Source organism: Lacerta agilis, chromosome 11, assembly GCF_009819535.1.
Source record: "Lacerta agilis isolate rLacAgi1 chromosome 11, rLacAgi1.pri, whole genome shotgun sequence".
NCBI lineage: Eukaryota > Metazoa > Chordata > Lepidosauria > Squamata > Lacertidae > Lacerta > Lacerta agilis.
The window spans coordinates 49,018,465-49,034,226 of NC_046322.1; the positions used below are offsets into that span (position 1 = coordinate 49,018,465).

A 15,762-nucleotide genomic window follows, 5' to 3' on the forward strand; every position below is an offset into this window, starting at 1 on the left:
ATACGATCTCCAGGGGGGATAGCCACCAAGGTGTTTTTGTTTCAAAAAACCTTTTATATTTTAGCCAAACTCTATGCAATGATTTTCTAATAATATTATTCATAAATACATTTGTTTATTAATTTTTTCTTTCATAAGATACCAATGCCAGCCGAAACCTAATCCATCGCTCTCCAAGTCTAATAGATCATTATGCCCAAAGTTGTTGAACTTTTTTGGGGTGTATGTGTGTGCAAAGTTGTTGGGTTTCATTTGTTGTTTTGTTGAGCACAACACAGAAATGAGGCAAGGGAAAGACTCTGGATGTATGGGTATAAATTTACAGCATGCATATGAAAATGTTATACAGATGGTATCTAACACCAAGTAGATTGGCAAAAATGTATAGGTCAAAGTTGCATATGTGCTGGAAGTGAGAAGGGATAGAACGTACCTTTTTCATATGTGGTGGTCTTGTAATAAGGTTACAGCTTACTGGGAAATGATATATAATGAATTGAAAAAGTTGTTTAAGATAACATTTGTAAAAAAACAAAAACAGAAGCTTTTCTTTTGTGAATTATGGGATCAGAGCTACCTAAACAATATAGAAATTTATTTATGTATGCAACCACTGCTGCAAGAATGACATTTGCCCCAAAATGGAAAGAAGTAGTCCTGACGAAAGAAGAAAGGCTACAGAAATTAAAGGAATATGCAGAAATGGTCAAATTCACTGGAAGAATAAGAAATCAAGACAACCAAATCAAGACAAAACCCCCCAACTTTTATTAAGGAATGGAAAATCATTTATTGAATATTTACAAACAAATCATAAAACTCTTGTAAAAATTTGCAGTTTCTAAAACATATATGAAATGGATAAGGAAAAGATTAAATAGAGTTAATTGGGATGTGCAGAAGAAGAAGAAGAGGGTAAGTTCATAGAACTACTGAAAGGGGGAGGGAAGTCGAGATCTGATAGGTGAGAATTGTTTTAATTGTTTTGTTGAAAAGTTTATTTGTTAAAAATAAAAATTATAAACTTAAAAAAAAGATAAGGCAACTTTTTCTTTTCGCAAAGAAATTGGGCATTTCTAAGCTATTTTAAAGCTGTTTTTGAGAGAAATCAGCAAAAACGGCACTGCCGATATCGGATGCCACGTGTCTGGATTTTCCCGGACACTTAATGCCAATTCTGGCCTGCACACGGCTTTCGGGCATGGTGTTCTGTATTTGTCCAGGAATTTCCAGACACACGCCTACCCTACCTCTCAGCTCTTTCTCTTTTCTGCTCACCTCTCCACTTCTCTCAAACTCCTCTCCTGTTGAGCTTTTTTTTTTAAAAAATAAATAAATAGGAAAACCCAATAGTTGTTGAGCTTTGTTTAGACAAATCCCCAAACATTTGCCCGATTTCCGAAAAACAACCCAGGCCCACCTATTTCTGGTTTAGCCTATTTCTGGAATTAGCAGGTTTAATATACGGAATGAGAGAGCAAGAAGAACCGGTATTTAAAGATGAGTTGCAAGAGTGGAGAACTAATAGAGTGGCTATAGTTAAAATATGCAGGAATGAGAGTTAACTAAAATAATAATAATAATAATTTTAATTTATACCCCGCCCTCCCCGGGCTCAGGGTGACTAACATCAAAGTATGATAGGCCTACATTAAAAACATAAATCAAACAATTGATTAAAATCAAATTTGGAGCAGAATAAAATCAGATGGCAACCCACGGATTATAACTATAACTACAGGGGATGAAATGAACCTTGGAAGGAGGAGGGAAGAAATTGAATTATAGAGAATATGATGGAAAATGTTTGTGGTGAGATGTAAAAATTGAAAACTCAATAGAAACTCTCTCTCTATATATAATATCAATAATAATAATAATGACAACAACATAAATAAAATAATATAATAACAACAACAATCCCGGAGGCCATTTTCAGAGGCGAATTCCAGGACGTGTCCTGGAAAACCCGGGCGTATGGCAGCCCTGGGAATTCTGAGGGAAAGAACCGGTTCCCTTGAGGAGAAGCCGTTGCGGAGGAGTCTCGTGTAGCAGCAGCCCCCCCCCCCACCACACCGTGGGAGTGGCGCCGGCTGTAGCCGCTCCTTCCTGAGGGAGGCGCTCGGAATCCACGGCCGGCGGCGCAGAGCGAGGCGGCGCGAGCGGCGGCGGCGCCTGCCTCCCTGCTCGACTCCAGCAACAGCAGCAGCAGCAGCAGCGGCCGCTCGCTGGCTGAGGGGCTTCTTCTTCTTCTTTCTTCTGCCGCCCTTGCACGGAGGAGGCCGGGCCGTGGGAGGGGCCGGCGCCGACCAGGTGCCGCCGCCGCCAGCGAAGCCCCGACGTGTGCCTCCGCTGCGCCGGCGGCGGGAGAGAAGTTTTCGCTCGGAGCCGCCGCCGCCTTGTCCTCCTCTGCCTCAGCTTGCGCGCTGAGAAGCGAAGAGGCGGCGGCAGCGGGACCCTCAGCTCGGCGGGCGGGAGGGACGCCGCCACCCCACCCCACCCCAGCGCCATGGCCGCGCGCTCCCGGCGCCCGTGGCTCAGCGTGGCGCTGGGGCTGGTGCTGGGCTTCACCGTCGCCTCGTGGCTCGTCGCCCCCAAAGTGGCCGAGCTGAGCGAGAGGAAAAGGCGAGGCGGAGGAGGAGGGGCGGCGGTGGCGGCGTGAGTTCCGCCGGGGCGGGCGTCGGCGTCGTCGGCGGCCGCTTCTGCGCTTTCTACGGCCGCGCGGCTGCGCTGCCCGGGGACAAGAGGCAGCTGCCCTGAGGCGGCTGAAGGGGAGAACCAGAGGCGGGAACCGCCGCTCGCGGAGGGCGAGCCCGCGCCCGCTTTCGCCGTGGCAGCTGCCGGAGAAGGAGACCCGTCGCCGCCGCCGCCGCCGGAGGCAGAGGAGGAGGAGGAGGAAGAAGAGGAAGAAGGCGCCGGGCGCCACGGCAGCAGCAGCCACAACGGCAGCGGGGACTACGCGGGCGCGCCGGGCTGCGCGCCCAGCGGCCGCTTCCTCTACGTCGGGGTGATGACCGCGCAGAAGTACCTGGGCAGCCGCGCGCTGGCGGCGCAGCGGACGTGGGCCGCCTCCATCCCCGGCCGGGTGGAGTTCTTCTCCAGCCAAGGCTCGGTGCCCCCTGCCGCCTCGAGGGGGGAGCGGCCGCTGCCCGTGGTCGCCTTGCCCGGCGTGGACGACTCGTACCCGCCGCAGAAGAAGTCCTTCATGATGCTCAAGTACATGCACGACCACTACCTGGACGCCTACGAGTGGTTCATGCGCGCCGACGACGACGTCTACATCAAAGGTGAAAAGGGAGAGATGGAGGGATGGATAGGGTCGCCGGATTTCAAAAAGTAAAAGCCAGTGCACCCCAGAAGTTGTTGAGGTTTTTTTTTTTTTAGGAAGATCCAAAATTGATGAGCTTCTTTTTGAAGGAACCCCCCCCCAAAAAAAAGTTGTTGAGCTTTTTTAAAGACAAGCCCCCAAAGTTGCTGAGCTTCCACATCCCCCCCCCCCCCAGTTTTAGATTGACTTGCCAAGAAACCTCGATTTTTCTCCATTGACTTCGGAAATTCCCCTTCCCCGGACATCAATTCAACCTTTGAAATCCCAGTGATGTGCTGGAAAACCTTGACGTATGGCAGCCCTGTATTTTTATGAACATGAAATTTATAATGCAAGTTGTATGTTCTTGGGAGGAAGTGTGAAATAGATTTGTCATTTGGCCTGCTAAATGATGCTCAAACTGTTTTCTGTGTGCAGTGTTAACACTTCTGAACATATGGCAGCCTATGAAGGGCAGGGCTGAAGGGCCGAGCCCCTGGACCTGCTGCTGACATTCCCCGGGTTTTTAAGCTCTGAACAACTGTGCAAAGTATGGTTAAACAAGGTGGACCTGAGCATGGACAGGGTGCATGGGAGCATCATTGAGAAGGTCTCGGTAGATGCCTGCACATGTGAAACTGTAGACCACCAGGCCTTCTGGGCATGCTAGAGTGGACACTCGATGCCACTCATTTTAGGAGTTGTTCTGGAGCGGCGGCTTACACGTGTCCTGCAATCCTGAGCGTTAGGGCAGTGATGTGCCCCACTGACCTCAGTGCTTCTGAGCAAACATGAATAGGAATGTGCTGCAGCCCATAGGTGCCAGTGCCCTGGGTGACTGAGCACCCACCAAATTCCCCATGAGGGGTTGGGCAAATTTCAGTGCCAGGGCCATGCAGAATGCATGGCACCCTGGGCACCCACAGATGCAGGGCCAAGTTGGCACTCCTGCTGCAACCTACAAGTGATTAAGAGTAGCACCTATCCTATTCAGGCCCTTTCTCCATTGGCTTACCTTGCAGAGTTGTCAAAAAAGGACACACTTGAGATGTACCCCCCCCTTTTTTTTTTGCAAAGCTGAGTTTGTTGCATTAGGTTTCAACAAGTTGGTTAGAATCTCAGGTGCTTTGGGTAGCTTTCTGCTGCATCCTACCTGCAATAAATAACTTGGAAAGTTTTGCCATTTAATGACCCCTTTTTAAAATAGAAGTGAGTGTGGCAGTGTGGCTGGCTTCCTAGATCTCTAGTGGTTTTGTTGAGCATACACCTGCCTATGCAGGTCCCTGCCCCACCTTCTAAACTCCAGACTTTGCTTAGACCTGTCAGTGTTTGTCAGAGTTTTAGGCTCTGTTTTCCCTTGGATGAGAGCCCATTTTGTGGAAGAATCTTAAGTCACCTGCAGTGTGGGATGAAAGAAACAAACCTAGTCTTCCCTCTGGCCTTAATTGATAGAAATACACACACATTCACTTATTATTTCTACTAATTTGGATTTTACCTGCATTAACATATTATCAAGAGCAGTGATGTTCACAGTAAATTCTGAAGTACTGTAGTCACAGAAACTGTGACTTGCTTGAAAGTGTGATGGGAGATCTGTGGCAACAACTAGGAAGCTTTAGGACTATTTTGTTGTGTATTATTATTAGACTATTATAGAATTATACTGGTAGAAGGTGGATGAGTTGGATTTCTTCCTAGCAGTATATGCAGTCTGATGTGGTATTTAATGGCATGAAAGCTATTATGGTCTGCAGCTTGTTAAGGATTTGCAGGTGTGTGATGACTTCCAGCAGAAGAGCTGGAATCCAGTGCTTAAGTATAAAGACAACCAGTTTATTGTCTCAGAAAGTTTTGCAAGGTGAAGCTGGAAGTGGACGGAGAAAGTTGTAGGATGCATACATTGTTGTGACAGGCTGAAGGGAAGAGAAGTTAACAAGGCAAGAGGTTGAAAGTGCAAGGAATAATTCATGCCAATAACTGGGTGTAAAACAAGATTATGATTCCTCATCCATACGTAATCTATTCTCTTTTAGATTTAGAAAGCATAGCCAATAGTTTTGTACTCAGCAACATGTAAACATTTCTTTAATGTCATTAACAACAAATACTGGAATTATCCTTCAATTCTTTGCTTATTTTCAAGATCACTTGGCATGTTGTGCCACTGACATGTTGAGATCCTGGTGTCCGTAGCTCTGGGCATTGCAGGAAGGAGCATGTGTTTCAGAAGTAATGTGCTTGTCAGCATAATAATCAGTCCTCCATCCATAAGTAGTAAGGAATGTCATTTCCTCTTAGAAATAAGATTGAAGCATTCCCTTCAGTCCCTGATGTGGTTAAAAAGTTCTTAGTTTCCCTAAAAGTAACTGTTTATGCGTTACAGAGACAGCAAATGGTCAAAGTGTCATCATCCAGATGTTATCGTTTCCATATTTCTGTATTGCACTGGTTACCAGTGTTGTTCTTTAGTTGGAACTTTATTTAAGTTACAAGGCCAAAGGAATTGACTGGTCTCAAGACTTTTCAAGGAATATCAATATCAGTTATGGAACCAAGGCATCTTTTTGCTCAACTATGCGCCTTCGTGATCTCTATGACCAACTGGGAATATAGCCTTCTAGGAACACATGTGTCCTGGGCTGCAACCCTGTACACATTTACTGGTAGTAAAGCACATAGAACCTCGTGGAACCTACATTTGAACAGGCATATATAACCACGAGTTAACAAAAAAATGGTGCTGAAACCTGTCAAATTTTGTCCAGAGAACATAATTGCTCTCTGGCCTCTCCAGTAAAATAAATAATCTGCCTGAGCCCCCATCGGGAAAAAAGGCGGGAGATAAACATGGTGTAAAATAAAATGCTAGGGAGGTGTTAATTTAGTGTTGATAGGAATTCAACGTTTGTTTTTAGTATGCTACAGTTGAATTTCTTGCATCACTCAGCTTTGCAACCTAAGGGTGGCAGTCCATCCTCATCTTACCCTTTGTAAGTATACAGGTAGCATTACGTGTTGGTTATCCACTGCTGTTTTAACTTAGGAACTGGAATGCAAATGCTTCGGTTCTTTAATGACTTTAAATATTTCCCCCATTTTAAAAGTAAGGAAGTTAAAAGTAAAAAAATTGTAAAGTATATGTTATGTTTAGGCAAGTTAATTCAGTGCATTTTTGTTGTTGTTCACAATCTTTCCCCCTCTTCAGCTCTTAATAGAGATAGGCAACTTGTCACATTCCTGGTCTGGGTTTGCAGCAGGCTATTGTGGGAAACCTTTATACAGATTCATCAGGACAGAATCTGCATGCATAAATACCCTCCCTTTGTGCACATTGCTGATGTACTTCCAGATGCACATCTCTACGTGCATTAGGATGCTTACCTGACCACATTGAAGTGGACGGATGTGTCGCTTGTTGCAAATGGGAATGCACGTCCTTTGACTATAGCTGGCTTTGGCTACTGACAGTATACATGTTTTATTATTGTAAATCCAGAGAGTATGTGCTTGAGTACAGAAATTTTAAAGTAGTGCTCAAGGTTTTGGTGTACTTCCTTAAGAAACTCAAGTCCATTGATTTCATTGGGTATGTTCTGAGTATGGCTAAGGTTGGATGTCACACACTGTTATTATGTAGCAAATAATGGTCAATATTACCAGTGATGTTAAAAGACTGTGAAATTGATAATGAGGTGGATCAATTTTAGTTACACTGCAAAAAGAATCAAGAGTATTTAATATGTGCACTGTGATAATCCCCCTCTCTCTATATATAAACAAACAACAAACAAACAAACAGTGTTTCCTTATATGAAATGGCCTTCTTTACAAGTGTCAATTTTCAAGTTAGCATTCAGCCATGAAGTGCAGGGGAACATGTACTTATTCACCAAGGCTAAACTTTTTAAAAAGGTTAAAAATAATAATTTGAAATGTAACATTGGACTCTGCAGCAGCTTTTGAAATTTGCCAGGTGCTAGGCATAAACTGCACCTGGTTATTGGGACCAAGTGAAGATGTCCGGGCGCCAGGATGGTGCCTGACGTCTCCATCATCTGGAGGTGCATGCCTGGAGATCCTTGGATCTTGACTGTTTTCACACACTAGCAACACATCCTGTAGAATTCTGCCCATGATATTTGATCTGCACAATCGGACCAAATTTCAGGAACCAAAAGGTTGTATTGAAAAATAGACTTTTGAGGCATCTCGCCCAAAAATGGCAACCAGGCATTCCGTTTTGGCAACTGTAACCCTGGTTTAAGGAGCCACTTGGTCCCTAGCGTATATACAGTATCTGAGTTTATAACACTGCTCTGCAACAGTGACATTGCGGTAGCCTGCAACAGAATCAAAAGAGGAATATAGGAAGCTGTCTTATACTGAGTCAAACCATCTAGCTCAGTACTGTCTGCATGGACTTGCATTGGCTCTTCAAGATTTCAGGCAGAAGGTCATACCCAGTCCTATCTGGAGGTGCCAGGAATCGAACCTGGGGCCTTCTGTATGTAAAGCAAATACACTGCTACATTTCATGGCCCTTCCCCTTTAAAAGGTTTTATAAAGTTCATTATCTATATAACCATTGCCCTCTATTTTAAATTTAATTTGCAGTTCAATTAGAATTAAATTCCATTTATTTTAGTGGGATTACTTTAAGGAAAGTGTATAGTTATAGTCCCTTATTGTAACTTGCAGTATTTTTCATTGTCATAAACAGTGCTCAGTCTTGCAACTATACGTCTATGTCGGTAATTTTATTTTATAAAAAAGGCGCATGCTCCAACTTTGCTTGCTTGGGCTCTTCCTCAACCTTTTCCATATTCTTCTCGTGCCACTGTTGTAGTTACTTACCTCCCTTTATGGTTTTGGATCTAGTTGGATGAATGGATCACCGAACCATTTTAAGTTTAGGTGTGCTTTTCTTCCACCCAGGCGCTGGAATGCCTAGAAACTCACAGTGTGTATATGATGGTAACAGCCACAAAGGAAGGGGAAATTGGCAGAGTTGCATCAGTAGCCAAGTGGGGATAAAGTGGATGGCGGACATTGGTGTTATTTAAGCTTGCCACTTAACTCTTGAATCTGGGAATTAGTTTATATCCACAGAACTCAAGAGTAGAGTTCTGCTTGCATGGGGCTTTCCATTCCCTTTATCCCACTGCAGATCATGAAAAGGTTGCTCATAAAGTTTGAAATCCAGTGTAGGAGGATGCAACTGGAGGTGATGGAGGTAGGAAATGGTAGGAATCTGATTTCCCCTTGTGTAAGCAGAAGTGCCTTTTACTGGTTCTAGGGACTAAGCCTTAGTATGACAGGCAGTCATGGCCCCAATAGCATGTAGAAAGTTTTTCAAAGTCCTACTGTCCTGTTCTCCCTCTTGCCTTGGTATGCTTTCATTTGAAGCGGAAGAGAGGTAATTGCTGTGTTAGAGCAAGTGATTATAGTTGTAATGTTGAAAGACAGAATTATCTTGATGGTGTGGCATAAACAATATTTCCTATCTCTCTTTTTTTCTTACAGGGGAAAAATTGGAAGAGTTCCTTCGGTCACTGAACAGCAGTAAACCTCTCTATTTGGGCCAGACAGGACTGGGGAATATTGAAGAACTTGGAAAACTGGGCCTTGAGCCAGGAGAGAATTTCTGCATGGGAGGACCTGGGATGATCTTCAGCCGTGAAGTTCTTAGGAGGATGGTGCCACATATAGGTGAATGCCTTCGAGAAATGTACACTACTCACGAGGATGTGGAAGTGGGCCGATGTGTTCGGAGGTTTGGTGGAACTCAGTGTGTCTGGTCATATGAGGTAAGGAAGAGTGGATTAGTAATGGTGGTTTTTGAAGTTAAACGTCTTCCTATATACATAGAAATGCAAAACTGTCATCACACAGTCCTGATTGGAGGATATGCCACCACACTGGAGGATTTGTAGTGCCCCACCACAATCCTGGATTTGCATGAAGTCAGGTTGGGGGGTGGGGGAGCAAAAGAGAAGGCAGGTTTTAAAATGGCGGTTGAATAAAGGAAACAAGAGGGGGAAATGGTTACAGTGGTACCTCAGGTTACAGACGCTTCAGGATATAGATGCTTCAGATTACAGATGCTTCAGGTTACAGGCTCCGCTAACCCAGAAATAGTACCTCGGGTTAAGAACTTTGCTTCAGGATGAGAACAGAAATTGGGCTGTGGCGGTGCGGCAGCAGCAGGAGGCCCCATTAGCTAAGGTGGGCTTTGGGTTAAGAACAGTTCCAGGTTAAGAACAGACATTTTTAATATTTAATGCTGTATTGTTTTAACATTCGTTTGGAAGCCGCCCAGAGTGGCTGGGGAAGCTCAGTCAGATGGGTGGGGTACAAATAATAAATTATTTATTTATTTATTTATTTCTTAACCCGAGGTACCACTGTATTTGAAACAATGCCAGAGGTGAGAGCTGAGTAAGCAGGATGGGTGGGAGAAGTGGCCGTTTAAAACATGGGTAGGCAAACTGAGGCCTGGGGGCCGGATCTGGCTCAATCGCCTTCTAAATCCGGCCTGTGGACGGTCCGGGAATCAGCCTGTTTTTCATGAGTAGAATGTGTGCTTTTATTTAAAATGCATCTCTGGGTTATTTGTGGGGCACAGGAATTTGTTCTCCCCCCCTCAAAATATAGTCCGCCCCCCCAAGGTCTGAGGGACAGTGGACCGGCCCCCTGCTGAAAAAGTTTGCTGACCCCTGGTTTAAAACATAACTGCTTTGCCTCATTTCCTGCCCCCCCCCCTGCTATATAGGTCCATTCTCTGGTGACACCGATCAACCCCCTATGATGAGGGGAGCCAATTTAGGAGTGTGATGAAACTACTGTATGTCTGCTTAATATACATGGAGCAGAAAAACTCCATAGCCCACCCTAAAAAAAAACCAACCAGTTGTGAAAATCTGTACCAAGCTTGAAGCCCTATGCACATTTGATATATGTTTTGTCGAAATTAAATGAAAACAACTGAGCGAGCGTGGTCAGGATCAAGTTATTAATCGCCGTAACTTTTCAGCAAGGCGACATGCCTAGATTTTGCGTAGCATCAGCGGATGACATAAACAGTCATAACTTTTATTATGCATATGATCCATGTTTTTGTGCTGGTGGTTTAGTATTAGAATATGCTTGCCCCTGTGTCACTATCTCATTAAGTAGTGAAAAAAAATCAATTTAAATAGGCCAGTGAAAGAGGTTATGTGCCATGAAAAACAAAACAGCAGAAGAGCAATTGGATTTGTGCATTATACAGCAAATTTCAGCTAAGGGTACCCTGTTCTTTTGATTGAATGTATTTTTTAAGTAAAGCCTATGACTTCTAAACATCTACGTTCTATAAATACATTAAAACCAGTTTAATATATTAAAATGTAATATGTAAAATATCAGCTTTATAATTATTTCAATGAAACTCCTTAATTGAGTCGTGACCTTTGGGAGGAAAATACTAATTTCAGGTGTTTTTCAGGGCATTATTCAAGGATCTGTTTTGAGCTTTGGAAAGTAAGGTGATGTGCACCTGCTTTATCCAAAACATTTACTTGTGAGTTCATCTTCATTATTTCAGGCTGCAATCCTAAGCACAACCACCTTGGAGTAAATCTCACTGAATATAGTGGGGTTAAACCTGAGTGTATGTATTTGTTGTTTAGTCATTTAGTCGTGTCCAACTCTTGGTGACCCCATGGACCAGAGCACGCCAGTCGCCAGGCACTCCTGTCTTCCACTGCCTCCCGCAGTTTGGTCAAACTCATGTTAGTAGCTAAGCCTAAATATGTATAGGTTTGCATAATGTGTTGGTCTTTAAAGTGAGAACGTGACCATTTTTATTTGGTTGGCTGTACATTTACATTTTCAGTGCACGAATGCTGAAGTACTTCCATTGTCTTTAGTGGGCCTTCGCTGAAAGTAATTTAAAGTGAGTGCAGATTATTTGCTGACCTTAAAAATAAGTCCTTTGAGAAGAATCTCTACTGGCATTTTAGATATATTCTTTTCATTTCATGTTGACTATCTTAGCACACTGTTTCTCTAGATCCCCTGGGATTAATGGTGTAATGCTAAATTAAGTACAGGATTTCATTGAATTTGAGGGAGCATACATATTAATGGTACATAGTTCAGGGGAAAACCTGAAAAGGCTTAAAACATGAAGGCTTTTGACTATTGGGATAGCCATTTAACCTTGGGCTGTATATGAAAATTTCTGAACACACTGCAACTCTGTGATGGAGGATATTTGAATCAGATACTCAGAACATGCCACAAAAAAAGACTGATACTCACTGTCAAACATTTCTAGCTTGAAAATGTGACTGCCAGGCAGAGTGGGAATATTCCCTGTAAATGCCTTGCTCTTTTGGGTTGGTACGTAATTTCTTCACAGCCACTGCTTCAGTTACATTTTTCTTTGAAATAAGAACCTTGTTTTCTTAGGTGATGCCTGTCAGATTTTGCCTGGTAGTGATGTCAGTGAGAGCAAACCAAGCTAGTTCAGAGTGACGACAACTTCGTTATCATTTCTTGTCTTGTACTTAGTTCCAACAGGGCTTTCCTCCTCCCTAAAAAAGAAAAAAGCTCAACAACTTTGACCTGAACCCCTAAAAACAGGGGTAGATCACTGCCAGTTTTTAACTCTGTGAGTAGATCACAGTCTCTTGGGAGTTGCCCACCCCTGTTCTATCTAACCCAGCATTCTGGTTGCAGCTGCTTTCTGTGTGGCAGAGAATACAGGCAACCGTGGCCCATGTTTGTCTTAATGTTGTTCAAGATAGAAAGATGAGGAAGGTGTCGTTTGTCACTTGGCTCACTTGGAACAGCAAATTCCAACAAAAGAAACTGCATTGGGATGTCTGTTTAAGAGTGGAGAAGCAGTGTGTTTTTTTTTTGGGGGGTGGGGGAAGATATGGTTTCAAAATCAGTTTGGTTTGTATTTGGTTTGGTTTGGTATGATTTAACAAACTATAGTTTAGCATAGATCTTCCTCCAGAAACTGCTGCTTGCCATATAGAGTAGAATGAATTCATGAACCTGATTTGTTTTTACAGTATTTTTCTCTGCAAAGGTAATTAAAATTCTTGTTTAGGGAAAGGTTATCTCAGAAAATACCGGGTTAATGAAATCGGTTCATTTTGACTTTCCACTGACAAGCTGTTATTACTTATTTCCTGAATCCGTTCTCAGACGTGCAGCATGACTACAAATATACTATAATGTACTAGTACCATCTGTTTTCGAGTCCTTATAGTAAAAACACATGATTATGGGATTGTTTGGACATCTTGCTAAACTGTAGTTTTATGAACATGCTGCAACAGGGCTTACAAATTCCCTCATGCATGGCTGCAAGGAGTTATGAAACTTTTGCTTCCCCTTTAGATTAACTGTAGCTAGATGTGACATTTGAACCTGCACAAACTGTGGTTAGTCATAACTGTGGCTTACTGAAATTAACTAACTTCAAACTGTTTTTAATTAAGCTACTTTGTTTCAACATGCCATAGTTTAGACTCTCCAGTTGAGGATTTGATGACATCCTGATCCAAAGTTGGTCTAGGATGAAAATGGAAGCTTCCAATCTCCTTCCAGACACACTGGAATAGGAGAGATGAGCATGTGAGCCCCAGTCTTGCTGCTGTTCATTCACACAATGCAAATCTATTGTTTAAAGTTGTGTCTCATTGTGGCCATACTGGGGGGGGGGATGCAAATATAGAAGCTTAAGTAACATGCAATATCGCTTTTGAAGCTTCCTGACCCCCCATATTGTATTGTTTCTCTAATAGTTTTTGTATTTGTTAAATATATTTTAATGATTTCTCATAGATGTAGTGGCTTTTCCAGCTGGCTTTCATTGGTATTTGGGTTAAGATAAATTAGTTACAGAATGTAATAGCTTAATATCTTGCACTATTAGGCAAGCTGATGCTTATTTGCTGCATGTGTTGGCCTGTTGAGCTAGTAAAATTGCTAATGAACAAGAACCCATTTTTATGCCTATTACCTAGTTAAACAGCAGTAGCCTAACTGAAACACTGAGCCAAATATTGCTCTGGGGCTTGTGCACATCACTTGCATGCATTAATATTATCTTAAAACAACAATTTGACATTCCTTTGTTCTGTCATTGTACACTAAGGAGTGAAGAGAGTATGTAAACAGAAGGAAAAGACTGAGGGAAGGTGGGTGGCTGGCTCTTGGGTCCTGGAAACTGGCATTCACTCTGCTTTGGAGTGAGTTGTGCTCTCCCAGAAAGAACAAGTATTCCTTGATCTATCGTTCACTTGGGCTCCTGGTGGCCAGAGTGCTTTTTACCACCTTCAGCGTTTGCCAAAAGTGACTGTTCCTGGATAGGATAGCCTATCCATGATGAGGCAGGCTTTGGTAACCTACTACTATATTACTGTCATGCATTATATGTGTGGTTACTCTTCGAGGCAATCTAGAAGCTTCATTAGTACAGAACCCAGTTGCAATAATTTTCATGGGGGTAGAAAGAGCTGCTCCATAATTATTTTGAAAAATCTACATTGATATAGTCTACCCACTTTCAAGCCCAATTTAAGAAGCTTGTGCTGGTCTTTTAAAGCCTTAAATGACTTAGGACCAAGATACTCTAGGAGAGCCTTTCCCCCTTTTAGCATCCTGCTTTAGCCAATGGTATGTTGTGGTTTAACGTAAAGGTGAAGGACCCCTGGTCAGTTAACTTGCAGTTGCTCTTTCCCAGCTTCTGCCAACCTAGCAGTTTGAAAGCATACCAGTGCAACTAGTAAATAGGTACTGCTGTGGCGGGAAGGTAAATGACGTTTCTGTGCGCTCTGGCACTCATCACGGTGTTCCGTTGCTCCAGAAGTGGTTTAAGTCATCCTGGCCAAATGACTCGGAAAGCTGTCTGCGGACAAACACCGGCTCCCCCAGCCTGAAGTGAGAGGAACTGCGTACCCCATAGTCACCTTTGACTGGACTTAATGGTCCAGGGGTCCTTTACCTTTTTCCTTTTCCTATGTTGTGGTTTCACTAAGGCAAGGCTTTTTTTTTTTTTAAATGGAATGCTTTTCCTAAGAAGACATGTGTGGCATCATCATTTGTAGGCAAATAAACATTTAAGAATTATTTAAATACAACAACATCTAGTAAGCATAATTTGGACTGGGGGTGTGGAACATCAGTTCTACTGCTTTCAAAACATTTCACATTTCAGGCCAAATCTTGATTTTGTTATTAAGTGTGTCCCTTTACAATATCACAATTTGAAACCACGCTTAGGTGAGTGTGCTCACTGTGGTTTGAATACAAACATTAACCATAGTTTGCCTGCTCTTAATTCATTAAAAGGAGGAGGGAACTCGCATGAGGAAAGAGCAAAGACTCAGCCTTCAGGTTACAGCAGTGAAAAATGTGAGCCTTCTTTTAATTACTCATTTGTTTTTAGGAATAAAATTTTTGTCAGAAATATTGAATGATTAATTACACTGTCAATAGCATTTTAATTTTATGTGCCAAGGAGATTTAAGCTCACTTCTGTTGGTCAAAATGGCAATGGTAGCTGCCAGTATAGCTTAAAACTGGTAACTTGAGCAAATGTTTCAGATATGCTTCTCCATCAAGAGATGTTATAAGGTGGTTTGCAGAATCCAGCTATTTTCCAAAAAGAACCTAGCATATTTTCATTATAAAGCAGAGGTCCTCTTTGCTTTGAGAAACTTGCGGCTTAGATAACTATTGGAGCGTCTCCCTAGTTTATAAAATGTGACATCTTTTAAGAGTTGTCATAATTCAATAAGGTGTTTAATTTAAAAGGTTGAAGAAGGACACACGTAGGAGCAATACTGGAAAATAATTGTATAAGAATAGATCTGTGTTCTTTGATTTCAAGCCTGAGGTGCAGTGCTAGGAGTCCAAAATAATTTCGACCTGTTGGTAGCTTCAGATTAGTCCTGGAGCATAGATAGGGTTTTAGAAACTCTTAAGTATAATCTTTTTCTCTCCCATTAGAGGTAAAGAAGACTGGGATTGTATATGTTGGCTTTTCCATTTGTAAGAGTGTTTTCTCCCTGGGTTTAGGAACTTACTCATTCCCCCCCCCCCCGCTTTTATATAGAAAGATACGCTCTGATTCCTGCTTTCTAAAATAAAAAACAGGTAGGATTTATCTAATTGTAGGAGGTTGGAACTGTGGAATGAATGGGAAGATTTTCTTTGTTATCAGATGCAGTGACTAGCACAGTAAACGTGACACAAAGTACTTTATGTAATTCCTGTATGTATGCAATCTTGGTTTATTACCCTGACTTCTTAAGTTCCTTAAGGCAGAGTTCCCTTGTTTGGGTGTATTTATTTTTATTTTATTTGCAACTGTTTTATACCATCAGTTAACCAATTTCTCTGGGTGAGGGACAGAAAATATTCAAAATAACAAACTATTGTGTGCCTCA

The 15,762-nt window shown here is 42.6% G+C and overlaps 1 protein-coding gene across 1 annotated transcript in view; it reads left to right on the forward strand.

Annotated features, from left to right (window-relative positions):
- Positions 1 to 2,502: 2,502 nt before the first annotated feature.
- The window catches only part of CHSY3 (chondroitin sulfate synthase 3), a 98,274-nt gene continuing 85,014 nt past the window's right edge, over positions 2,503 to 15,762 (forward strand). Inside the window, 2 exon segments of the mRNA XM_033164124.1 lie at positions 2,503 to 3,287; positions 8,834 to 9,117. Of these exon segments, the coding sequence (XP_033020015.1) occupies positions 2,510 to 3,287; positions 8,834 to 9,117 (1,062 nt within the window). The 5' untranslated portion in view covers positions 2,503 to 2,509.